Source organism: Oncorhynchus nerka, linkage group LG12 (assembly GCF_034236695.1).
Source record: "Oncorhynchus nerka isolate Pitt River linkage group LG12, Oner_Uvic_2.0, whole genome shotgun sequence".
In the NCBI taxonomy this organism is placed as follows: domain Eukaryota; kingdom Metazoa; phylum Chordata; class Actinopteri; order Salmoniformes; family Salmonidae; genus Oncorhynchus; species Oncorhynchus nerka.
In genome coordinates this window covers 58,129,634-58,157,115 of record NC_088407.1, presented here as the reverse complement: position 1 = coordinate 58,157,115, position 27,482 = coordinate 58,129,634, and the positions used below count along the sequence as shown (strand labels likewise).

Sequence of the window (27,482 nt, the reverse complement as noted above, 5' to 3'; positions counted from 1 at the left end):
TCAGTCTCTCACGTCGCTGTGAAGGAATTTTGGCGCACCCTTCAATGCAAAGCTGCTGTAACTCAGTGTGCAAAAAGTTATACTTTTGAATAATCTGTCCATAGAACATACTTCCAAAAGTCTTGATTATCATCCAGGTGTTTTCAGGTGCTTTTTGGCAAACTTGAGTCAACTTTTTGGTTGACATGGGTCCCATTATATCTGGCGAAAACCAAACACTGCATTCCACAGTAAGAACCTCATACCAACAGTCAAGCATGGTGGTGGTAGTGTGATGGTCTGAGGATACTTTACTGCCTCAGGACCTGAACGAATTGCCTTAATAGAAGGAACCATGAATTCTGCTCTGTATCAGAAAATTCTACAGGAGAATGTCAGGCCAGCCATCTGTGAGCTGAAGCTTAAGCGCAGCTGGGTCATGCAGCAAAACAATGATCCAAAACACACAATCAAGTCTACATGAAAACGGCCTAGTTAAAGTCCAGACCTAATCCCAATTTGAGATGTTGTGGCAGGACTTGAAACAAGCAGTTGATGCTTAAAAACCCACAAATGTCACGGAGTTAAAGCAGTTCTGCATGCAAGACTAGGACAAAATTCCTCCACAGCGACGTGAGAGACTGATCAACTACAGGAAGCGTTTGGTTGGAGTCATTGCAGCTAAAGGTGGCACAACCAGTTATTGAATATAAGGGGGCAATTACTTTTTCACACAGGGGCATTGGGCGTTGCATAACTTTGTTAATTAAATAAGATAAGTATACACTGCATATTTTTTTGTTATTTGTAAAACGCAGGTTCCCTTTAATATTAGGTTTTGGTTGAAGATCTGATAACATTCAGACACAAAAATATGTGCAGCTCATTGCAACTAGAGGTGGCACAACCAGTTACTGAGTACAAGGGGACAAATCCTTTTTCACAGCACTATAAATACAGCCAGTGTACAGTATAACTATAAGCATATAATGCTAATTATATTTCATCATTCAAATTAGGCCTACTGCTAAGGCAAAGATTGACACAACAGCACCAGGTAATTTGATTGACAATCACTTGCGGCAGTGAAGTTTAAACGCAGGGCCTGTTCAGGTCATGTAGGTTAGTCATCCATAGGAACTGAACTAATACAAGCATTAGGACTGGTATCTTGAAATAATACTTCAAATGTAAACAAAGACAGCCATTCAACATAAGTTTGCCATTCAAATAGCACACTTACCTAATGTATGACGTGGCAATACTCATACCTCAAAGAATAAAGTGCTTGTAAGTATTTTCAAGCAGACAAAATTCTCAAAATGACTTACTTTGAACATTTATCGTTTCCTTTTCCCACTGTGAGCAACTAGCATCATTTCAAATGAAAGAACATTGTGGATGCTAGTCTCACCTTGACCAACTAGGCACAGGACATCTTCAAAGAGCTATTGGAAGCAAATGTGCTATTAAAGTGGAACTGACAGCATTTTCTGACTAAAATAGGGTTATGTTCCTACTTTCACACTTTCATAGAATGTTTGGAAGTTATGTAGAGCAAGTCATTTGTGAAAATTCTATAGCAATATATAGTGGGGAAAGCGGCCCTGCATTTGTACAATAGACACCGCAGTAAATAAAACCTCATTAAAAAACGTGTCAGTCCTGTCCTAAACCGGTTTCTACACAGACCGGACTCTACACAGTAGGCATATATGCAAATAAGCCATTTGCCACATGGGCCTGCCATCTTTCACTGAACTGGACTGTTTACAGGCATTAGCAACAGCGTGACTTTAAACCATTAGCCAAAAAAATACACCTGAAAATGGATTTCTGCAAATATGCAAACACCACGGGAGTCCTCTTACATTTGGGAACTTTACAGTCCTATTGATCAAACAACCAAGAACAGGTAGATTATCCCTCCCTAAAATCAACAACTAATGTTAGCCAGAGCTAGATGATTTCAAAGAATAGATAAACCCTCTCAAACTTTTTCAGCTTGTTTGTTTGCCCTCAAAATTGCACTGAAACGATGGAAAATAAGTAGCCTGCTAACCTTTCTGCAGCTTGCCTGCCAATGCATGCTTGTCCCAACCTACGTTTTGACAACTGAATGGGGACTGCCTGCCCGCCCATTTGATTGATGCCAAATGCATTTGATTGACAACTAAAGAGATCTGCATGCTAACTGTGTGTAACGGTCGTTCAAGTTCAGCTAGCTAGCCAAGCGATTCACGTCTCTTGCTAACTAACCAAATTCATCTCTAGCTGTTGCCACCGAAAAACGATATGAGGGGAAACTCATCCAATGACATGACATCCTCCCAGCAGCTAGCTCATTTGGCTCAGTGTTTTTAGCTTGCTAAATAAATAGCTACATAAATAGATACGCTAGCCTATTAGCCACGTTATGGCTGACTTGTGATCATTGCCCTTGCTAGTTTGATTGTAGTGATGGGTCGTTAACTTTTTGGTGAACATCGGGAACCGAATTGCATTGAGACGTTCATTTTGGCTTCCTGATTTGCATACTGCTACTATACCAAAACTATGCATACATTCAGGCCCACACTCATTTTTGCAGTGCTTAAACCAATAATAATCTAATAAATTTGGCCAGGTAAAAATATATTTGAATCCGAATTTCCCGATCTGATATAATGGTAGCCTACTTTTTGGGCTTGACATTGGAGATTGATTCTAGGTGGTTCTAAAAATCATGGTTCAAAGTCCATTTTTAAGCAGTTGGAACAAAGAGCTGTTTCAGAGCCAAATAAGCCAGCTCTTAAGTGAACGAAGCCAAATTAGCCAACTCACAGAAAATACTCTGAATGTCCATCACTATTGTATTGACATTCCGAGCCTAAACTATATATGTCAATATTTTGGACAAAATATTGAGTCATTGAAACTGAAACAGTGCATCCCGAATGGAGGCAGCAAACAATGTACCAGGCCAGCTGTGATTTACAAGCCGATAGCAACATTTTTGGACTACCATGAAATGTATTGGTGAATTATATGAATCATGCATTGAACTGCATCCATCTATTCTGCCAACAATGCCTTACTCTACGTCATGAAAATGTTTTGTCAAATAGAACCTATTTTTAAAACCTCTTATAAAGTTGGTTTTGTAGCATGAACTGGAAATGTGATATTTTTGACTGATATTATGATTGTCTGTTTCATATCTGCAAAGTAGTTAAAGTGCTGTGATTTCCACTTTAAACTAAAAGGCTTATGGTAAATTCTCTACTTAAGCATGTTTTGGTTTTACATATTGACCAATTCATATAAACGTTGAAAGTCCTTCAAACAATCTTCCCATTTTCTCTTGCCTATGAAACAAAACAATGGAAAAAGGGGTTAAACAATGTGAATTTTTAAACAAGTGTAAGTAAGTACATTATTGTTTTTAATCAATGGTAGGCATACAGTACTTATTTATGCACAAGTGGTTGGTAATGCACCATGCTACAGTGGTGAAGAGCTGGAATCTGAATATGCATTGTCTCTCAGCTATTTTAAATCCACTTGAACACTACAGAAGAGCATAGTGAATACACTCATGCACCAATCAAATATCCACATTTTGCAGCCCTGATGAATCATACACACTTATCTCTCTATCCATCCAGTTTCTTTCTCTCATTCGCTCCATCTCTCAGTCCAGACTACAATGCAGATGAGCCATCCATCCATCACAGTTTCATCCTCTCAGTCTGTACTGACCTTGTCAATGCTGGTGGTGTGGGTTGGGTGAGTCTCTCCTGACTCCAGCCTCAGAACAGACAGACTAGAGTCAATCAGTTCCTCTGTGAAGGGAACCCATTTTTTAAAAACATTACATCATAGTGATAACTATTCACTGTACCTATTTGACAGGGAGCATCCATGAACAAAACCATTGCCTACCTGTATTTCTGTTGCTATTGCTCTTAGCGTGTTCTAAAGGCTGGACAGCATTCTCCTGTGGAGGGGCAGCATCTTCGACATTGCTGTGTGAAGTGGGAAAAACAGGGGTGAGCACACTGTGCTGAAAGCGGCCATGACACTCTGTTTTGGAGGAATCGGGAAGCTCAGAGCCCTCCTGCCCCGGTGTCTGCTCGAAGGCCCCGGGCCCATTGAGCTCCACCGAGAAGCGGACCTTCTTCTCTGCAGCTCGAGGGGACGATTCCTTAGCCTTCTCCTGTCTGGGTGTACCCTCCTCTGAGGTGTCGGCTGGGGCTTGAAACCAGTCGGCTTGGTCCAGGGCAGGACTGACGGGTCCACTCACCTCCTCAGTCTTCACCACATCCGGGGTCAGGAAAGACTCAATTTTGAGGTAAACATCTTTGACCTCTGGAGTTTCTGCAGTGGAGTCGTCTACGTCAGGTCCACCCAAAGCATCAAGCTCTTCTAAGAATTCCTCCAAACTTGTCTCGGAGGCCTAAAGAACCAAAAACAAATTCCATTGGTAATATGAGCCCAAGCACAGCCATCTTTCATCGAAGCACAGAGCTATACAGAACAAAAATATAAAACGCAACATACAACAACAATAAAGATTTTACTGAGCTACAAAATGGCTTTATTACAGACAGAAATACTCCTCAGCACACGTGGTCTACGGTTGTGAGGCAGGTTGGACGAACTGCCAAATTCTCTAAAACAACGTCGGAGGCAGCTTATGGTAGAGAAATTAACATTAAATTCTCTGGCAACAGCTCTGGTAGACATCCCTGCAGTCAACATGCCAATTGCATACACCCTCAAAACTTGAGACATCTGTGGCATTGTGTCGTGTGACAATACTGCACTTTTAAAGTGGCCTTTTATTGTCACCAGCACAAAGTGCACCTGTGTAATGATCATGTTGTGTTAATCAGCTTCTTGATATGCCACACCTGTAAGGTGGAGCGATTATCTTGGCGAAGGAAAAATGCTCACCAACAGGGATGGAAACAAATTTGTGCACAACATTTAAGAGAAATAAGATTTTTGTGCATTTCGAACATTTCTGTGATTTTTTAAATTTCCGCTCATGAAACTTGGGACCAACACTTTACAGTATTTGTTGCGTTTATATTTTGTTCAGTGTGCATTATCTAAGCAAAGCATTCAGTTTAAACCCCACCTGCAAATCATCCCCATCCTCGCTGGCATCCCATCTGAAATGTTAAAAGGTTTATGATTAGAAGCATTCAGAACGAGTGGTCAATGTACTTCAGTATCCTGGTAACAAAGAGTGCTTTTGCGCTTAGAAAAATACACAGAAAAAACACTATATCTGTTCTGTATGGTATCACAGATAGAGAGAGAAATATAGTGTGTGAGTGACACAAGAAGGAAATTGAGAAGGATGATAGGTCCTCTTACACACTTGTGTTTAATCATCATCTCTGCACATCCTGAGAGATGCTCTAGGCTGGTCTCAGCAGTTCTCTTCACGCGCTGCTCTTTTCCCATTTGCACCAGCAGCAAAGCCTAATAACAGGCAACTGAGGCCAGGGACCACTCTCTGGACAGACCTGACTGCTATTTCCCATGGCTAGCTCAATCTCAGAGAACTGCACAGCCACCAACACCTGCCTCTCAAGCACTGCTAACAGACTAAAAGCATTCTAGCCTCACAAATGGCTACAGTATAAAACCCTGGAACAGTTGGCTTTTTAAAATAACAGTGTGAAAAAGTGAATATGATGTTTTTTTATCATTTGACAAATGTGCACTCTTAAGTCAGTGTGTTTTGCGTACAGCCAGGCTACTGTATGTGTGTGGTTTCCTTCTCTCAACACGGGCTGCTACTACAATTGAAATCTGCTGCTACTCACCTCCTGGCCCTCCCAGTCAGCCGATCCTTGCCCTTGGCTTTACTGCTGACTACGGGCACTTTTTTAACCCCCTTGTCTCTGGCCCGTGGTTGCTGAACTGTCGATACAAACAAGGGAAACATCAGAATAGTTCCTCTATCAGTACGTAGCATGTACTTAGAACTTCAACACTGATGTTGAACTGATTCAGCTGCTGGTGTACAGTTTACAGCATTTCAACTCACCCTGTGACTCAGGATTTGATTTGGGGTGACCTCTTCTTGCATTTCGTCCTCCTTGAAATGAAACCAGTTCAACAATTATTGGGTATCACTTGATTATGGTCTGACTATTCCTGTGTTCGAGTTGACAAGAATGTTTCAAATTGATTACAGAGTGAATTTCTCACCTCTATCTGGAGGCCCCTGTACTCTCTCCTCCGGAGATTTATCTGAAAACCTAAATAGGAGACATTTCGTTTACAGTGAAAGAACTAAAACCAAATACACAGCCAGGATGTTCCATCAACAGAAGAACTACCAGATAATGAAGCCATGGTTTTGGTGTTAAACAGTAAACAGGCAAACTCTTTCATGCCAGGGATCATGAAGGGTCCCATGCATTTGGACATTCTTAAATATCTGTATTGTTCCACTAACCTAACAATTTACAGCCATATTCATTTCCCTGTATCATTATGTTCTGTGATCAGAGATAGAATGACACATTGTACAAAGATGAGTATGGTATCTTGAAGTCATGCTTCTACACTCCTCATTCATTGAGAACATCGAAGCTGCTGAATAAATAAAAACAACTTTTCTTGCTCTATTTAGTCTCTGGGGCCTTTTTTAAACCATGCCAAAAAAGGAAAGGCATCCCAACCCCAGCTAAATATAGTCTCCTGTTCTCTCCTCTCTTTAAAGTTAGATGCTTCTTTCTTCTAAACAGTACTTGTATTTATCCAGCCACTGGGCCACTCACAGCACATCAGCTGTGTTTGAAACCTAAAAAAACAACAGAAAAAGAAGGGGGTGTTCATTTTTCTTTTCCTGGTAGTAAGGATGACACTGTCTGAAAGGATAGTGCCTCAATACATAGCCAAATAGTGGGTTTCAAAATCAAATAATGCAGGTTATACACTATATACAAAAGTATGTGGACATCACTTGAAATTAGTCAATTCGGCTATTTCAGCCACACGTGACAGGTGTATAAAATTGAGCACACCGCCATGCAATCTCCATAGACAAACATTGGCCGTGGAATGGCCTTACTGAAGAGCTCAGTGACTTTCAACGTGGCACTCTCAAAGGATGCCACCTTTCTAACAAGTCAATTTGTCAAATTTCTGCCCTGCTAGAGCTGCCCTGGTCAACTGTAAGTGCTGTTATTGTGAAGTGGAAATGTCTAAGAACAACAAAGGCTCAGTGGCAAAGTGATAGGACACACAAGCTCACAGAACGGGACGCCGAGTGCTGAAGCTTGTAAAAAGCGTCTGTCCTGGGTTGCAACACTCACCACCGAGTTCCAAACTGCCTCTGGAAGCAACGTCAGCACAATAACTTAATTGGGAGCTTCATGAAATGGGTTTCCATGGTCAAGCAGCAGCACACAAGACTAAGGATCACCACCATGCGCAGTGCCAAGCGTCAGATGGAGTGGTGTAAAGCTCGCCGCCATTGGACTCTGGAGCAGTGGAAACTTGTTCTCTGGAGTGTTGAATCACACTTCACCATCTGGCAGTCCGACAGACAAATCTGGGTTTGGCGGATGCCAGGAGAACGCTACCTGCCCGAATCTATAGTGCCAATTGTAACATTTGGTGGAGGAGGAATAATGGTTTGGGCTAGGCCCCTTAGTTCCAGTGAAGGGAAATCTTAATGCTACAGCATACAATGACATTCTAGATAATTCTGTGCTTCCAACTTCGTGGCAACAGTTTGGGGAACGCCCTTTCCTGTTTCAGCATGAACATGTCCCCATGCACAAAGCGAGGACTATACAGAAATGGTTTGTAGGGTTCGGTGTGGAAGAACTTGACCAGCCTGCACAGAGCCCTGACCTCAACCCCATCGAACACCTTTGGGATGAATTGGAACACCGACTGAGAGCCAGGCCTAATCGCCCAGTACCCGACCTCACTAATGCGCTTGTGGCTGAATGGAAGCAAGTCCCCGCAGCAATGTTCCAACATCTAGTGGAAAGCCTTCCCAGAAGAGTGGAGGCTGTTATAGCAGCAAAGGGTGGACAAACTCCCAAGTAAGCCTAAACTGGCCTAGGTTTACCAAGATGCGTACCAAAGTTGAGTCAGTAAGGTCAACTCTACTTCTCCCTGGTTCCATCACGTTGCCTTTCAGCTTATCACAAACCACAGGTCAACTTCTTCTAGTGGAAGTGCCCAATGTCTAAAATAGCTAACCAATGGAGATGGAGGTTAGAGTACTAGGGAGAAGGTAGTTTGAGTACTACATGATACATATCTTAAGAGGGCATCTTTCCCCTTTCAAGGTCTAACAGAGCCTTTTTCTAAGAATGGCTCACAAACTAAGGTGATCCAATAAAGATGTTACCTCAGAAAACAAACACATTTTTCCAGGTCTTCCCTCTAATAGCATTATATGCCAGTCTCCAGTTTGCTGTGAATTGTTTTACGGTCTTGTGACTTGTTTGGATTAAGTCTTGTGACAGTGTGAAATCAGTATCATGGGATGAGGCACGGGCAGGGCCAGACCACCACATCTGGGGCCACAGGGCACCGACCTCCAGGATTAGTTTTATAGTAATCTCATGCAGTTCAGTATTCTAAAAAAATATTTCCATGAGGCGGAGAGAAAATGTTGCAGTTTAAAAGCCGATTCACTGCTATGCTACACATTCTGTCATGAGGCTGAGAGGAAGTGGCAGTTTTAAAGCAAATTTCCTGCAATTATAAACATTTTGCCATACCTTATGACAATGTTCATATGCTGTCTGGGGGGGGGGCCCCAACCAAAAATATATAATTATTTTTGGTTGGAGGCTGCCTCCAATTGTGTTAATACCTACAAACAATTGACATCTTCCGTCAGCCTAATTCAACATACTGAAAGTACCTTAGAGAGTCACAACAGGAAACAAGCCTATTAGTTCATTACCAGTAATTTGATAAAAGGGCCATAGCCATGAGAATAAGAACGTCACAGTATTGCTTTCCCTGTTTTTACCACTGTCTTCTCCACAGACATCATTCTGCGCTTCCGTAGAAAACAGTCAATGGCTATGTATAGAAGCAGACAAAAAGTAGAGAAAAGAGATAGACCGGGCTACTTCCTCTATTGAACAACGAGGTAACAGAGCAGGTAATCTGCGTGATGAGTGAGTGAGTTAATGTGTTAGTTTAGTTACAATGGCAAAAGCATGGTCTATATTGCATGGTAAGACACAACATGTGTGGTAGTTAGCTGCAAGCTGATATGTGAAAACAAAAAGACCAGAAGACGAACACATACAGAAGAGTACTCATTTTTAATTGTAACATGACTTTATAATGAAATGAAAAATGAGCACTTAAACATGGATCAAGCAAATGGAACAGCCAAACATGCAGAAACTGAAATGATTGACAATGCAAACTAAAGTGAAGTGCAAAGCAGCCAGGAATGGGAGCAGTGGGCTTACATATTCTCTGTTTTGTCCATGTCCCATGCCCGCCTCCACTGGCCATTGGCATTTCTGTGGCGGGCCACACGCTCCCGGTCGATCTGCTCACGCTCCTTCTTCCAGCGCAGGTACTCCTGCTGCTCCTCTTTGGACGTGGGGATGGTGAGGTCTGTGTCACCTGCCAGGCCTGGCCCCTCAGACTTCTGCAAGGAGAACACACGTACCAGTCATAGTTCAGTGCCAGTGGTGAAAACTGTGAAAGGTTTACCATAGTCAGATATCAAAGCTGTATTTTGGGTGTGAGAGGTAGCTTTCAACAAACTATGGGAGACAATAGCAATAAAAAGGTCAAAATAACAGCCAACAATCAGCTGGCCTTGGGTTAGTGAAGCCTCTGTGCAGTCCAGAAGATCAGAGGAACAACAGGGGTATGGGGTAGAACTGAACAAGTGCTCCTGGTTCTAACATGAAAGAGAACATGTCTGTAGACTGGATAGGCTTTTATCGCATCACTGGGACTAGTCACCTGGGGTCCCAGATAACTACACTGTCTGCAGGCTTTCATCCAAGTAATTATCTTGTTTCACTCATTATCCTTCCCATTGTGATTCATCCTCTCTGCCCAGTGTTGGTAGTGGAATTCTGTAGTGTGATGATAGTGGTAATGTTTCCATGGATGACCAAACCACTGGACTGCTACTAATATGCAGTGGTGTGTATTCATAGTTGCCAAGGGAGGCCAGGCTTCCCCATAAATAAAAAACATATTTTGTCTCTCTGCGTTTCATAATATTCCTTCCATTCGCAAGAGGCTGAATGTATCTCCCTGGAGAAAGCATCCAAGCAAGCGAAACAGCCCCCCTCTGTCTCTGAATGTGTAGGCCATCTATCTGATGCTGTCTGCTCAAAGAGTATGACATTGTTGCCGCCCCTAGCATTGAATGCAAGGAAAGCCCGTGAGCATTTGGCCTCCCTTGATAAAAAAATAAAAATAATAGCCAATCAGCATTGAGCTAAACTGAGTGAGCTCAACTGTGAATGGTCCTGGTGCACCAAAAAAAAAAAAAAAAAGATATTAAAAAGTGTCAAGGGAAGCACATTTGGATTTGGCTTCACTCCAACCACATCGCATTGCATCATTGACAGAAACTGGTTGTCTAAAATTGTCCCTTTCCTAAATTAGCCATGGATAGAGATAGGGAGTTAGACTTGTGGTTTTATTTAATTCTCCGTACTGGCCAATGATTATAACGGCGATTCTGATCCAACCATTCATTCATTCATTCATACATACTCCTGGCCTGAGAGGATGGAAGTTCAATATGTAGCTAGATGTAGAAGGTTAACTAGCTAATGTTGCCCATGAAAGAAAGTTAGGCTAGCGAGCAAGCATTTGAACTAGGTAGCCTAAGACAACAAAAAATGAAAGTCTGTACTATATGACAGAGGGATTGACTTTCATCAACATGAAAGAAAGGAGGATGGCATTTCTCTAGGGTGAGGGTGAGTCAACATGTTTTTTCTACTTGCACGCACACACACAAAACTATGGACATCCACATAATATTTAGCTTACGTTGATTGGACTAAATCGTTTTTGGTATCTTTTAGTTGTCACAGTAAGCATAGGTGTAAGCATAGGTGATTTGATCATGTTGACATGTTGAAGTTGAAATGGTGCTGGAATAGTGGAGGCAGCTTCTCTGTTCTTTTGCGACTCGCAGTAACTCTCCGTGGTTCTAAATCAATAGTTGTTTAATGGTCCGAAAATATTAACTTGCTTGACTGTTTGTTTACATGCAATATGCTTTGTGGACTACACCGGACTGATGTTGCGCTCCGGTTTTGTGATGAAACAAAAAGGTGGTTGAATTTATTCTGCCACTGTTTTCTTATTTTCGTCTCAGCCTTAGAGCTAAAGATCACGGTGGCGAGGTGTATGAACTAACAGGTTATAGAGCAAACAACGCAATTATCACAACACAGAGGTTGGAATACGTAGTTGTTTTTGGCTTGGCTTCCCCAGTGATTTTACCCACACCACTACCACTAATATGAGCTCCAGAAGTAGAAAATAATGAATTACATTAAGCTCTGAGAAATGCCCTTCACATCATCCACATGGCCCCAAAGATGCATCTCAAAATGTCAATGAACTCTGCCTTAAGGGAGGTTAGATGCTTGGCAAAAGAAGGGAGAAGAACAAGGCTGGAAGTTGTCATTGCTAAGAGTGTGTGCAGGACAGAGGAAGTCATGATGATCGGTGAAGATACAGACACAATAACAGAGCTACCACTGTACAAACCAATGTGTGGTCTGTGGAGCGTTTTTACGAACGAACCAGAGGACAGACAGAGACAGGGAGGGAGAGCGAGACAGGGAGGGGCAGTGACAGGGCACAGAGGGATAAAGTAGGGGCAGACAGAGGTGATGTTTTCCTCAAAAGGTATGGACCAATCAGAGACAGGTAAACATGTGGCTCTCCTGCAGGTGGTATCGGGAACGTGGCATCCGTGCTCATCCTCTCCTCTCTGTCTTTTCTCCACCAGTCCTGGAGGACGCAGGGTCCACAGGGGACAGCACGTCTCACATGTTCTAACAGGCCGGCCCCCGCTGGCTCCACCAGCCACACCACTAATTAGCACTTTCAATTTCCTGCCTCTGCAGGCGCTCTCTCCCAGGGTTACAGGGGCCAGGGAGGAGCCCAGGGGAGAACGACCGCCCCTCTGATTGAAGCCACAAAAGGTCAAGGCCGACCACAATACTGCAGTCAATGTTTTCAGAAAACAGGATCCCTCATTATTGTGAATGAGAAAATGTCAATCTTCGTGTAAATAACATTTAAAAAATCAAAGACCATCATGGTACCAATAATTGCTTCTATTACACCAGATTTATGTCCCTGAACCACTTATTTCAAAATAGGTTATGGATAATTCAGTTGCTAATGACAGCCTGCAGTACCCCAGTCGGCCTTCAACGAGATACTCAATGAGAGGGGGCAGCACTGAGCTGTCAGAGAGGAAAAAGCGAAGCGAGAGGGTCCGCTCCCATCAAAATCTGTCCATGCGGGAATACAGCGATTCTGCTTATCAGTCTGCTTTATAAGCAGACCATCTGCCTTCCCTCCTTTAGTACAACGACTCACATTGTACACTGTATCTCTGGTTAAGTCTACATAAATCTCTCCCATGAGAGGCCATCTTACCAAGCTAAAACCAACTTCCTGAGCTTCAAACGCACCAATGATTCTTAGGAATGCATGGTGTGATGTCATCGATGGCTTTCTCCATTCATATACAGTCATTGGAGGAGCGGCACACTGGCCAACAGAAAGGACATGGGTCATATTCATTAGGGCATCGTAGCAAAATGTGGCAAAACATTTTGCAACAGAAAATGAAAAACATACATTTCTTATTGGACAAGTACAATAAGTTTCATCTGTTTTCCTCCATTTGGTGTCCATTGAACACAACTCTGGGCTGTCTTGTCCTGAACTCTATGACCATACTTACTCTGAAGCGGTGTTGGATACTTCCCAAATATCAGAATAGAGCGTTGCAGAGAACGAGGACGGAATAACGGAATCCAGACATTAACTTGGTAGGAAATCAACTAAATGCATTGAACATATTAGAAAATTCATTAATTTGACAAAGTTATTCATAAGACGAACTAAAGGCATCAGCGATTCGTATTTTCCTGCAATTTTCTGAAACGGCACAGGTATGCCACTCTGTATGTGTGTGCCTTTATCTGATGATGCTAATGATAACCTTCTTCTGGTAGATGGAAAGGCTTTCCCAAAAACCTTCTCAATTAAATGTTAACTATAAAGTAACCCATGCCTACCTAGCAGAATGATATCATGATTATTTGCATCAATCCAGTGGCCATTTGTTTAGCAAATTCTGCAATCATATGAGGGTTACAGAAACATCACTAACCAAACAACAGTCTTGCTGGTGCACACTTGCACTAAAGGGTACCTACACTCGAAAATCAAAATATACAGTATATTTTTTAGATTAACATTATAGTTTTCCCAGCCCTCAAAGTGTTCTCCTGATCTGGTTTAAGCATTGTTGTGGACTTACAACATCCATTTTTTAAAACTGGGAAAAACAGAAACCTGGAAGAAATGAATTTAGGGAAAAACTGAACTGAATCAGGCCCCACATTTTCTTAGGGCCCTCTCAGAAAAACGTCATATCTAGGCTTTAACAGAAAAGCAGCGAACAAAGCTTTACTGGGGTGGGTCTCTGATCTTGTTCTTCTTATGCAACACTGGCTTCCAAAAACCAGTCCAGGTGGAAGAGGTTGACTAACTCATTGCATTCTCCACAATCAGGCTGAGAACACAGCAAGGTAGTATAACAGAGTGGACATGAACAACATCACTTGTCATGTGACTCCTTCCCTCCTGCTCTGGCGGCTCTGTGCCCTCCCTCCTTGCCTACCTCCCTCTCTCTCTGCCTGCCTCCGAGTGTTTATGCCCTATATTTCACTGGAAATACTAACACACAGAAGGCACATGGGGACAGCTTACCAGAGGGAGTGGGGGGGGTGGAGGGTACTTGTGTTTTGGAAAAGAGGCAGTCTATCGTCACCTCAGAAGACAGGGAGTGTGGTCACAGAGGAATAGGAAGGGGTCTGGTCTCTTACCTGGTAGTAAGGCTCACACTCTGACAGCCAGTGACGCTCCACTGTCACACCCTTTCCCTGCCCCCCTTCATCCTGAGAGAGAAAGAGAAAGAAAAAGAGAACGAGAGAACGAGCGAAAGAAAGTTATCAAATAACAACAAATGATGTATTCCTGTCCTCAGCAGGACAACAATTCATGCAGACTTTCAGAGAGCTACACTGCCCCCAAGTGGACATACAGTATCAAAGTATTTTTAACAGCCAACAGCCTATGAATAGTCAGATCCCTCCTGAGCAGGAACAGCAGTACAGCAACAGCAGTACATATACCTCAAACCCATCTTACCCAATCTTTTTTCTATGACTTTTCATTTAATGCTATTTATAGTCTTGACACAGCACCATTGTCTTCCCAGTATCCATTCACTACAACGTTTCTATTGCCAACCTTCCACTACTGACTAAGGCCCTAGACCAGGGATCATGCCAACCTTCCACTACTGACTATGGCCCTAGACCAGGGATCATGCCAACCTTCCCCACTACTGACTAAGGCCCTAGACCAGGGATCATGCCAACCTTCCCCACTACTGACTAAGGCCCTAGACCAGGGATCATGCCAACCTTCCACTACTGACTAAGGCCCTAGACCAGGGATCATGCCAACCTTCCACTACTGACTAAGGCCCTAGACCAGGGATCATGCCAACCTTCCACTACTGACTAAGGCCCTAGACCAGGGATCATGCCAACCTTCCACTACTGACTAAGGCCCTAGACCAGGGATCATGCCAACCTTCCACTACTGACTAAGGCCCTAGACCAGGGATCATCAACTAAATTCAGCCTCGGGCCAATTTTTTCTTGAGCGGAAAGTCAAGGAGCCGTAACATAATTACAAATCATTTGTAGACTGCAAATTGACCACAAGAAGCCCAAACAGATATAATAGCTGACTAAAACTTAATCTTTTCAAACCTTGCTTACATTTGTACACAGTCACATATCTCTATATGTTATGCATGGGAATACTTTGGAACAGGTTTCCAAGATTACAATCACTTAGAGCTGATTTGCTGGTGTTTTTACAGACTTACGTCCAACAATACAAAACACTGCCAGTTGGAGAACCCTGCCCGAGACGGCTGGTTCTACTAGCAAACATCTCCAGAACAGTGAGAGACACTGTGTGATAGAGGTACTGGGAATTCTGGAAAGAGTCAGGGAGACTGTCTGAGGAGTGATTTAGAATACCTTCAGAGTCACACCACTGAGCCTGGGATTTTGTTCCCTTGTGAGCACACACACAAAGGATCCCTCGCTCTCGCTCTCTTACAACTCTCTCTCTTTCCTCCCCATCTCACCCTCGTCATCCCTCTCTCACACTCTTTCATCTCCTCTCTCCTTCACCCTTCCTTGGCATGCTGCCCACTCGGTCCTGTCAGCGGCATAATGAGCCTATTCAGAACAAAAAGCAGCCAAATGTTAATTAGATTAAATAATTCTTTCATGATGGTGGGAATGAGGAAACAATGTGGAGAAGGAAAGCAGACTCTCCGTGGCTCAGGGGAGAAAGAGACTGGAAGCAGCATGTCTGCACGCCAGGTTCTCTTCTCCCCCTTACCCCTTCGTGTCCCCAGGGCCTGTAATGATAGGTAGTGCCTCACAGTACTATCACCCTCATATTTCCCTACTGATACTCCAGCAGTCATCCTTTCCAGAGACTCCCAGTCTCAGCCCTCCTCACCATCCACCAGGAATGCTTCCTGTCTTCCCATCTTCCCCCTTTCTCAGGGACACTCCCATCCGTCCTCCTGTTCTGTCTCTGGGATACAGCAGCTACCCCACCCTCCACAATGGAGAGACTACCTGGTCTGGACACACACAGAAGACCAGAGGAAGACAGGGCAGGGCACAGTGGACCATAGAGTCAGCTGTGGATCAGTAGGGGCTATGCTGCTGCAGTAAGAGTGTTGGCTGTCTGAGGAGAGCATATGGGGGAGAGGCTCAAGAGGTGAACAACATTATATAAGTAGGGTCCAAGTGGACCAGGGAGAAAGGTCTAGTTTTCCACAGCTGAGGTGGCTCAAACACTGGCCATAGTTCAAACGCTAATTCAGTGAGCATGACATGACTAGGAGCGTCTGACCAGATAGATACAGGCCAGAAACACAGCCAGGAAACATCCTGTTCACCCTGTAAATGTGTCACGTTAAATTGCTGGACCTGGCTGTAGCAGCAGGAGCCTGTAAACGCAGGGTAGGGTTCTAGATCATTCTAGAGCCTCTGTCTGTCCTGTCCCACACCACGCTACAACGTTGTGCATCCATCCTCTCCTCCTGCAACACTGATCTCTGTTCACAGAGCCCGTCTGACTGAGTTTCACATTTTAGTGTTGGAGGATCAACTGTCTGTGATGCGTATCAGCGCGTTGATTGGGCCAATGTGCGTGTGTGTTGATGTGAGTGCCAGACCACAGCCGGAGCACTAGCAGCTGTTCCAGAGACTCTGTGTGCCCAAGGGTCTAAATCAGAAACCGTATGGCAGCAGCCGGCAGTACTGTGTGTGAGTGTCCCCACATCTTCTATGAAACAACCTGCATCAGGCAGTTAATTAAAACTCTTCCATCTATAAGTATTTATAAACACCATATCACTGCACCATAACTCATTAAGTCGTAAAGCTAAAGGCAGCACTACAAGGCAGGATGTTAGAGCATTGTAATTATCCTTACATTTTCCTTGAAATAAGCAAGCTATGATTAAACAATGGCTCCTAAAAGCTAAACAAAAGAAAGAAAAACACGAAAAGAACCTTGGAGGAAATACACACACATTTTCCAAGTTATTCACTGCAGTCATTCCCAACGGCCAGACCAGTGTGAGTGAGCGTAATGAAAGCTCTGGATCAGCTAGATAAATACTTCTCCCTACAGTCTCATTATGGCCATAACAGCCAGGCCACTGTAAAGACAGAGGGACTAACAAGCTGTATGTCTGCTGAGCGCTCTCAGCTCTGTCTGAATACAGCAGCTACATCCCACCAGGACTGCTTGAGGGGCTCTGCTACGGCTCTCCAGATCAGACCTCTGTGGAAAAAAGACGCCATTTACCATCGAATGGGATATTTACATGTTTTAACACATGTATGTGAACTGAGGGCTCTCAGACGTGACTAGCTACTCCAGCGTGAGTGTTGAGTGTTCTCTCTGCTACCGCACAGCAAGGGGTACCGGAGCGCCAAGTCTAGGTCCAAGAGGCTTCTAAACAGCTTCTACCCCCAAGTCATAAGACTCCTGAACATCTAATCAAATGGCTACCCAGACCATTTGCATTGCCCCCTCCCTCTTTTACAATGCTGCTACTCTCTGTTATTATCTATGCATAGTCACTTTAATAACTCTACCTACATGTACATATTACCTCAGTTACCTCGACTAACTGGTGCCCCCGTACATTGACTCTGTTACCCCCTGTATATATTCTCGCTATTGTTATTTTACTGCTGCTCTTTAATGACTTGTTACTTTTATTTTAATTTATATTTTTACTTAAAACTGCATTGTTGGTTAAGGGCTTGTAAGTAAGCATTTCACTGTAAGGTCTACACCTGTTGTATTTGGCGCGTGTGACAAATACAATTTGATTTGATTTACTAGCTACACCCCAGCAGGCCTGACTAGCTCCAGGCCAGACCAGCGTGACAGAACAGTTCCCAGTCCCGCCCCCTAATCAATCACCACCCCTGGGGCCCTCCCCCTGTCCAACAGCCTTTGTGCTTCTTCACAGGACGGGAGTTGCCTGCTGACATGTCTGACAACTGTGTAAAACAAGACAGCATTGTATGAGAGAACAGACACGAGAGAGGAGAGGGTGGCTTAATTAACAACAAGGTAAAGAGCAGGGGAGGATGTGGAGGCAATATAAACTAGCCAAAGTCTTGATAGTGTAAAAAGTACATAGTCACTGCTATATTTTCTAATAAAAAGCAGGCTGGTTTCCTCCAGGACTCTGTTTAGAGTGTGCAGCAGCACTACACTTATACTACAATGTCTCAAGTTATGATTCGGCCCAGTGTGTGTGTATGCACTGCTGACCTGTGGTCCCGTGTCCTTCTTTGCTGCGTTAGTGTGCTGGTGTTTTCCTCTGCCTGCTGATTCCACAAGGTACTGGTGCAAGCCATCCTCTGTAAGGCTCTTCACATTCAGCAGACCGGGGGGACCTGGTCTTCTCTCCAGCCTCTCACTCACCACCCTCTTACCCTGGGATCAAACAAACAGGGATCATCCTTCACATCAATATGGATCATTTACATGGGGTTAGGAGTTTCTCCTGACCAAATGACTTGATCAGGAAGAACTCCTGGTCCTAAACATCCTTCATATCGTTCAATGGCAATATTTGACCACTGTTGGCCACACAACTTAATAATTCCCCTACCGTCTCTCATAGACACCTGTCATGTTGTTTACCTTTGTGTTGCCAGCCATGGTGACCAGTAGCTGCTTCCTCCTGCCCCGTCCTGAGCCCAACAGGTTCCCCTCCGCCTCCCTCTCCCCAAGCTCCTGGACCCCCTTTGGGGTGGGAGAACCACCCGTGCCTGGTTTGGTCATCACAACACGAGGCTCCTGCTCAATAGCAAAGTGAACATGACAGTGTATATCACTGAATTGGGATAATACATCTCTCGTGCTGATAAACATACACTGAGTGTATTAAACATTAGGAACACCTTCCTATTATTGAGTTGCACCCCCTTTTGCCTTCAGAACAGCCTTAATTCATCGGACTCTACAAGGTGTCGAAAGCGTTCCACAGGGATTCTGGACTTTGTTTACTCCAATGCTTCCCACAGTTTTGTCATGTCGGCTGGATGGTCTTGAAGCGGTGGACCAATGTTGATACATGCGTTGTAGTTCTTGACACACTCAAACCCGTGCGCCTGGCACCTACTACCACACCCCGTTCAAAGGCACTTAAATCTTTTGTCTTATCCATTCACCCACTGAATGGCACACATACACAATCCATGTCTCAAAATCCTTATTAAACCTGTCTCCTCCCCATCATCTACACAGATTGAAGTGGATTTAACAAGTGACATCAATAAGGGATCATACCTTTCACCTGGATTCACCTGGTCAGTGCATGTCATGGGAAGATCAATGTGTTTTGTACACTCAGTGTATATTTATGGATAAGGTGGGTCTTTCATCAAGATGGACAGGTCATTCTATTGGCAAGAATATTCATATTTCAGAAGTGTTCTGACAGGTAAAAGCATCTCTGTGTACATCTCTGTAGGGAGATCGGGTCACTCACGGTGGTAGACTTGTTGATGGTGATGGTCAAGTCCCCTGTGTTGCCCTTGGGACTCTGCAGTGCCATTCCTTCCTCCTCCGCTCTCTTTTTGTCCTCCTCTACCTCCTGTATGGAATGAAACAGAACATGAAACCCAGAACAACCAAAGGATCCTGATATTAGTCCTCAGCAAACCCTGTAAAAGACCTAAAAGATTTGTTCAAATGCAGTCTTCACTCCATACTAGTTGTTAGAGAGACTTACATTATCTAAGGTTTCCAATGCCACTTGCCATTTTGTTAGGGATATGATGATTAAACCATTCCAGAAAGATGCCAGGTCTTTGTCAAGCTCAATGGTGTCCTTCTGTTTTCAGAGTAAGAACAGTAGAATACCAACTCACCTGGTACCTCTTCATGAGGGCTTCATTCTTCCTGCGGAGAGCCTCAATCTTTTTATCCAGCTCCACATCCTTCTGCTCCTTCTTCAGCATGACGTCACTGGAGGTCTGGAGAGGAGAGAGACGCACAACACTCATCTAATTAGAACTGTAGAATCTTGTGCTACTGGTCAGTGGCTACAGTCCCTACAGTAAACAGTCCATTATCCTGGACATGCTATGCTTGATGGGCATTCAGAATGATGAACTCGCAGCAAAAGCAGGCCAAAAACTTGAGACTGTCCTCTCTGCTACCACATGGAAACCGGTACCGGAGCACCAAGTCTAAGTCCAAGAGGCTTCTAAACAGCTTCTAACGCCAAGCCACCTGAACACCTAATCAAATGACTACCCAGAATATTTGCGTTGCCTACCTGCCACCCCTATTCATTTTTTCATGTGTTCCATCACAAACTGTCCATAGACATAAAGCACCCAGCTACTATCCAATCAAAGCCATATTGACATTATCCCACCCCTGGTTAGCCACTATTGGCTTAAAAAGTCCAACGTAACACAATATCTGCCAATTAATTTCCAACAATATTGCCCTTCTGTCTGTTTGGTGCGTACAGTTGTCCATCATCAGTCAGTATGTAGCCAATTAGCGATGTTAATGATACCCGGCATCTTGTGGGTAGATGGTCTTTCCCCTTCTTAATTAAATGTAAAACTGCAAAGTTGGCTTCCCAGACAGAACTATTTCATGATTCATTTGGACATTGTTTTGCAGCAGTAAGCCTTACTGCAGAAACATTGCTAAACCGACACATTCCTCTCTTGCTAGGTTCGCAATTAGGGGAATTAGACTCATAAATCAAGATTTGTCCATTGACATGGACTCAGAACATAATTTTTTGTTGTTTCTCTATGAATAATTGTAATATTGAGAGTAAAAAACTTGCAACTCCGGAAAAAGAAAAACAGAGAAAACAGATTTCTGGAAAATACAAAATATAATTTTATGGGGCCTGTCATGCCCATTGCTGTTTATTAACCATTACCAGAAAACACATCTCTTACAATAGAAAAATACCCCGTGAAGTGTTACAGGGTAGAGGAGAAGACAAGAATGTGCCTATTTTAAAGCTAAAAAAAAATATATCGCAATATGTTGGAGACCCCGGCATTACAGAAGGTAGCTCTAGGCCTAACAGCTGGTGTGTTGACAAACACATTTTTTAAAATGTATCCAGGGCACACAACCCAGTGATGGGGAATCTAATCTAAAATACAATCTGATTCAACTTTGGTTCTTCCCCTTCTGATCATAAGAATTCTTGTAGCAGTCTCTAATGGCGTTAATTTAAATGGCTGCAGCGTGGGCTAAAGGGCACGTGTATGACAGGCCAAAGGGAGCAGAGTACATGTAAAGTAATGCAGGACTTTCTGTTTCACTATACAGACAAGACTATCTGACTGTATATATATATGATACGATGGAAAGAAAAGTAGCCTACGATCACTACACTCAATGACAAAAAACATTTGGGAGCCGCAAACAGAAAGCAGACGTGCTTACGGCCAACTGTACAAAACAGCAGATTTGATCTCATCTTATGATTATTTTATCTGTTAAGATTGCAGCATGGTCATTCCACGTGGGTCCTTTAGACGTAACTCCAGCGGTGTCTGTGCTGAACTGACACCTGTGTATGATGAGTAAAACTTAGACGTTGGAACACGTTTTCAAAGGCAAATGGATGCCCTGAGCAGAGCTAGTGATGGAGCATCGAATAACACTCGTTTCCTCTCCAGGCGTAGTGAACGCCCACACCACTCAACAGCCCTTCACAGTTCTCAGAGGAAAATGTCAGATCGCATTGGCTCTGCACTCTTGTACTCAGCAATGTGAGATGCAACTCCCAAAGTTCACTAGATCCTTTCATATAAGCCGAGCACTCATGATGTGACTAAACCTTGAGCTCCAACAATACATACACAAAGGCACATGCAGACACTCAAACAAGCACCATGTGTGCTGTCAATTAAGGATGCTTACAATTCAACCTGTCAGCATGAAATAAATGCAATTCCACTTTGTCATTCCCCTGTCATCTGTGTAATGAGTTTATCATTAGGAGCACTGTATACAGCAAATAATGCTAATGGTGAGACTAAAAAAATTATACAACCAACAAGTGAAGTGGCCATAACAAAACAAAACCCAGGCCTTAATCAAATCTACTCATACACTTACTTGACATCAGAGGCAGTATGACAACAACCCTAACCCGAAACCATAACAAACATTTACACCTTTCAACCCTGTGCTGTACAATTCCCCCTATAAAAAGGGGCTACTGCATACCTTGCTGACTGTCAAAGACAGAGAAAGGCAGGAGGTGGCACTCACTGCAAAGCTGCCTGCCTGCCTGCCAGTTACCCGCCGTCGCCACAGTGACGACAAAAGAGAATCCTGGCTGCTCAATGTGACATTCCGCTCAGTGCAGAACAATGAGTCACAGCGTAGCCTACACAACACAGCATTTGTACAGGATCCTTCCATGCCGTTCCACTGCCATTGCACTGTCACTGCCCTGGCCGCAAATAATGGCTGCCAGACTCCTAGCGCAGATGGTAGGAGATTTTGGAGGAGGGGCGTTGGTCAGACGTCTTGTTTTTAAAATTGACTGAAGAAAAGAATATCGTATTATTTGAAGCTCCATGTTAAAAATGACCAACATTCACATTCATCATGAACCTAAAAAAAATGCAGGTTGAATATGGCACATTCATTTTTTAATGGACATTTTTTTAATGGACATACTGACAATTTTAAAATCAGTTTGCTTCCAGTGCAGCATAGCCAATAGCAATGATTCACAGACAGCCCAATAGGAACATTAGCAAAATAGCTTTAAAAAGGTGCAATATGCAAAAACTAAACTTAAGAACGGAAGGCATAGAAATAGTGCACATAGCACAGATCTACCACTTCTTAGACTTGCTTTCAATGAGAATGACAGATCTATAAATCAAATTGCGATGTGAATTTGGTCAGGCCGCCCCCAAAAAATGACATACTGCAGCTTAACGGGACAAGAGAGCATAAAATCCAATCTAAAGCTTTTGAAAACAGTGAGATAGAAATTGGGACTCACAGAGAGGCGATGGGAAGTGCCAACTGCTTTAGAGCTTCTAGTTGTCAGGGTATCCAAACACAACAGGCCATGATCACACACCAGGAATAGGACAGCGAGGGAAAAGAACATCACCAGCTCTCACGCAGGCAAGTGGCAGCTCATGAGAATAGCCAGCTAAAGTCTCAAAGTGAGCGAGAGAGACACCACAAGTTGAAAACGTGAGGGGGACGTGGATTTACCCTTCAGGGTTTGAGGTACCTCTTTTCTCCCTCTCGGAGTCCCTCTCACTGTGATCGCATGTGAAGGGTGTGGGTCCTTAGCATACGGTAGCTGGCTCAGACCCACACACGTAAACATACACACACAGGCTGTGGGACTGTCAGCTAATGGCACCCATGCCCAGGCAAGGAGGCCTGCGGAACTGAGGCTGGCAGAGCCTTTCGCCTTAATCCCTACCCACCCAGCGACCCCAGCATCTACTTGAGGACCACAGTGGAGAATAGAGCCAGCACATCTGACTGAAGCCCTGCATTTACTTACAGCTACAACCTCTAGCTGAAGAGAGCAGGGAGGAAGTAGAGACGAGCCTGTAGCAGGAGACAACGAGAGTAAGGAGAGAAAGAACTTAGAGATGCGAGAACTAGAGAGAGAGAGAGAGAGAGAGAGAGAGAGAATGCACTCACAGGTCTCTCCATGTCAGCATTGAAACCTGGGCTGGGTCCAAACGCGAAGCAGCAGCCGAAGCGGCAGAGTCCGCGATCATGCCTTGATTACAATGAACCAAGTTGGGCGGACAGCCAAGACATCTAACAAATGCACAGAGCGCCACTGTTAATGGATTTTACAGCGCCTGCCCGCTTGCTCTCGCACTCACCCCCTCTCCATCCTTCCCACTCTCACACACATGCTCTTGCGCTTTCCATTTCTCGCTCTCTGGGGCACTTGCTCTCAGTTAAAATTACCCTTTTCCCTCCTCCCCCTGTCCTCTGCTCAAAACACAATGGTTAAATACTGCCCCCCTCCCAATACATGCACTCAACCCTCTCTGAATTTAAAGGGAAACGGGAGATTATTTTAAGTTAGTGTTACCAAACACATGCTGTCTTCCTGAGCATGATACAACCCCTCAAATACTAATAACAGCAGTCCAGTCAGTGTTATATTTGCAGCCACTGTCAATGTTATTCCAAACATGTTCCAGCCAGTAATGAGATGCATGTATTTGATTGTTAGAACAATTCCCCCTACCATCTCTTTAACAGCTGGTTTGCGTGCGAGTGCCCAGACAGGGTATGCGTTGGGGGTTGGATTTGCCTGCAGGATTTCCCACGACTCCTTCTGCAGTCAGACAAATGCCAGACTGCTCAGGAAGCAGCAGGGAAATCAAAATGCTGTGACTTGCTGTCAGTCGCATAGTTTTCCCAGAGTGCTTCAGACACACAGATAGCTTCTTTGATAGAGTAGGGCAATTCCACGGTAACGGAATTACACTGAGACTCAGTTTTTTCTATTCAAAATGTATGCCAAACAAAACACATTTATTTAAAAGTTTAACAAACTCAATGCACAATGACAAAGTTTAACAATTTCCACTGAAAAAATTACAAAAACACAATTAAGTGGAAGAACTGTGCAGATGCAAACTTTGGTAAAAGAATTACAGTCAAATCTCCCTCAGTTTTTTATGTGACCACGTTTCCCCTCAAAAATATCTGCTCCGAATTCAAAGATGTCGGCAGAAAGAATGGAGTGTCACAATACATCTTCATCTTGAAAAGAATCTATTTTGGTTATTGAACTACAGTAAGTGAAGTGGATTTACACCCAGTAACAGAATTACAGAAATGGAATTACATCATGGCTCCCTGATCTGTAGTACACAGAAATGCATAATTATGGGTATGAATGTCATTCTCCATATGTTTCACAAGTTTGGACGTCACAGTGCACCACAGTGGAGTTCAGAGCAGTATAGTGCAGTAAAGTAATAAAGTAGAGTACATTATACTGTACTCTAGTGTGCTCTACTGTACAGTATTGTACTGAACATTTACCTACTTTTTTTTAACTGTTGTGTACCGTGATATCCAAACTTGTGAAACATACATCTATGATAAATCCAGTCCATCTGTGGATGTTGAAATCAAGGCCAGGGTGGACTGAACAAATTTAAACTACTTGTCAAAGTCCATGGACGTCCGGTGTCAGTTGGTGCACAGTGGCTGAGGATGCTGGTTACAGTAAATGGAAAGAAAGGGGGCTTTCTTGGTAAGAGCTGGGAGAGTTGACATTAGAGAGCGAGAGAGAAGACTGTTTTAACACTTTCAGTTGCAGTATTTCCTTTACAGATTGTGGGGTAATTCCTTAACATAATTATGAGTTAATGAATTTAATTCAGCTACCTTTACTGTAAACTCACCTTTAGTTCAAATTGCATTTAGTGTAATCAAACATATGCCTGGAACATGCATGAATTTCAATACATGAGTTCCAAATGTTTCAAGGACATAGCTAAACCACAGATAGAACAAGGAGTCCGATGTTTCAACGGATGTAGAAATCTGAAGCATCCGGTTGGAAGTTCCACTCCCTACCAAATATGGTGAGGAGAGGAAGCCCAGTGGCCGATAGTGGGAGAGTATGGAGCGAGATGGAACTGGGCTGACATTCTGCATGATTTTCTCATCGAAGAAAACCCCCGACCTCAATACAGTTCTCTGTTCCCCAAACTAAAATCTTGAGTTGAGTTATAGAGTGGTCTACTGTGTCCGGAAGCAACTTCACCATTACTTTTCTGGATTCAGGCTCACTCAAACATCGTTTTAAGCATTGTTTTACTAAGTTGCAGCTGATTTGGGGATTCTATACCGATCGATTTGCTCTCCTTTAATATTTGTAATTTGATTCAGTCTCTGAATTGTTTCATCTAACTTTTCGCCGCAAGCTCCTGATATCGGGGCATAAAAACTACAATTTTTGTCCTGAATTAGCCTGGTGCGCATGTGCGCCCAGCTATATCCTGTCCCGAGCTTGTTTTCCCCGGTTTTTCGTGGCTAAACTAGCTGAATTATGCTAGTTTTTGTCCTCATTGCCAAACTTCATAAATACTTCACCATCAAATGATTTGTTTTGTTAAATAGTCATGACTGGTTCGAGCTATGTGTCGTAAACAACGGGGCGAAGGATATCATTGCTACTTAGCGCGGAATTTAGTTTTGAGATCCACTGTCGTCATTGGCGTAGAGTTAGATGGAATGTTACTGACGGTTCTTGGAACTGTGTCAACAGGCAGCCTCCCCCACTTGACGGGATATGTATTGATTTAGCCTATTTAATTTGTTAACCTTTATTTAACTAGGCAAGTCAGTTAAAAACAAATTATTTATAATGACGGCCTACCCCAGCCAAACCCGATTCAGCGAGATATGTACACAGTTTTGTACCCTTAACATTTTTTGAACTGACTTTCGTATTTGTTGATTAAAATCAAGACTTTATTAGAATGAGTAATCCAATAATGCCACTCGAAAATATAAACTCTACAGAGCTACAATGAATGGCAAAATGTATTTGGTCCACCACTATGATAGAACCCAATAGGATCTCGCTAACTCGTGCTTGGCTCTGCCCACTTTGCTTCATTTGCTCCCATTGAAAACGGCACAGATGAACCATCTTGGGTTATTTATGAATATTTTGGGCTAAACTTAAAATAAAAATGTTCTCCGGCACTTGCAGGGTACCATCCATGATGAGGACAGTCTATTCTTATTTGCTATAAACTAACTTTTGGAACATCATCATCGTTCACATGTTCAAAAGACCTTGGATGTCCCTGACCTTGTACAGGCTGCATAGGCTCACTGAGATCCCATTGTAATTAACAGCAATGACACAGGGAACAGTTGCAGCAGGCGAAGAAGACCAATAACACTCACGGCATAGTCACTGCGGTCTCTACCCTCTACCACGTATCCACTCTCATCGTGCAGGTGCTGGTATTCGATGCCCACCTCCACCTGTCCAACTGTTGAAAGTTGCCTGACTAAAGAGATGGCCACATACATTATAATTGCATTCTATTAACAGTAAGTGATTTGCAATGACACTCGATTTTCATGCATAACCTGCACGCATGATGAATTGACACATGTTTACATGTAGATATTTGTTTAGGCTAACGTTAGCAAACTAGCTACTTGAAATGACACTGACAAGTGAGTTTTTAGATTTGTCGCTAAAAAAAGAACAAACAAAATCCACTGCTGACCATGAAATCCTCAACGGATAGCAATTTGGCAAGCTAGTTTATTTAAAGAAAAATCGGGATAGATTATATTAGATTGCTAGCTCTACCTGGGATGTAGCAAGCCATGTTGGATGGTGATTTTCCACGGTCGTCGAAGTAGAACACGTTGGTACTTATCAAGCTAACAATCTGTTAACACATATGATAAATAGGAAGCAGCAGTGTGTATTTTTGGAAATGTACAAATTCATAAACTTTTTGACGTGTATGCCTATACAAATTTATGGTATCATTATAGCGAAATTGTGCAGCCTCTGCAAATTGGAAAAAACATGTGGA

General features: G+C 43.3%; 1 protein-coding gene across 3 annotated transcripts; it reads right to left on the bottom strand.

Annotated features, from left to right (window-relative positions):
- LOC115138438 (coiled-coil domain-containing protein 9B-like) lies at positions 1 to 27,482 on the bottom strand. 3 transcript variants are annotated; one of them, XM_029675281.2, is made up of 15 exons: positions 27,251 to 27,482; positions 26,833 to 26,939; positions 19,773 to 19,877; positions 19,391 to 19,495; positions 18,541 to 18,696; positions 18,166 to 18,330; positions 14,091 to 14,162; positions 9,441 to 9,625; positions 6,190 to 6,239; positions 6,026 to 6,076; positions 5,802 to 5,898; positions 5,105 to 5,138; positions 3,904 to 4,417; positions 3,721 to 3,803; positions 1 to 3,326 (listed from the first exon to the last, which is right to left on the bottom strand). In XM_029675281.2, the coding sequence occupies exons 1-15, from the start codon at positions 27,267 to 27,269 to the stop codon at positions 3,300 to 3,302; spliced, it is 1,770 nt and encodes a 589-aa protein (XP_029531141.1). In that variant the 5' UTR covers positions 27,270 to 27,482; the 3' UTR covers positions 1 to 3,299. The 3 variants fall into 3 exon arrangements, with proteins under 3 accessions (XP_029531141.1, XP_064881747.1, XP_029531142.1); XM_065025675.1 differs by lacking the exon at positions 27,251 to 27,482 and having other exon boundaries at positions 26,833 to 26,977; XM_029675282.2 differs by lacking the exons at positions 26,833 to 26,939; positions 27,251 to 27,482 and adding an exon at positions 23,578 to 23,816.

Excerpts from the sequence above, each read along its gene's own strand:
- LOC115138438 (XM_065025675.1), bottom strand. The coding sequence starts at position 26,961 with ATGTATGTGGCCATCTCTTTAGTCAGGCAACTTTCAACAGTTGGACAG. Across the intron at positions 19,496-19,772 it reads CCCTCATGAAGAGGTACCAG|GAGGTAGAGGAGGACAAAAA; the intron begins GTGAGTTGGTAT and ends CATTCCATACAG. Across the intron at positions 5,139-5,801 it reads CTGACTGGGAGGGCCAGGAG|ATGGGATGCCAGCGAGGATG; the intron begins GTGAGTAGCAGC and ends TTAACATTTCAG.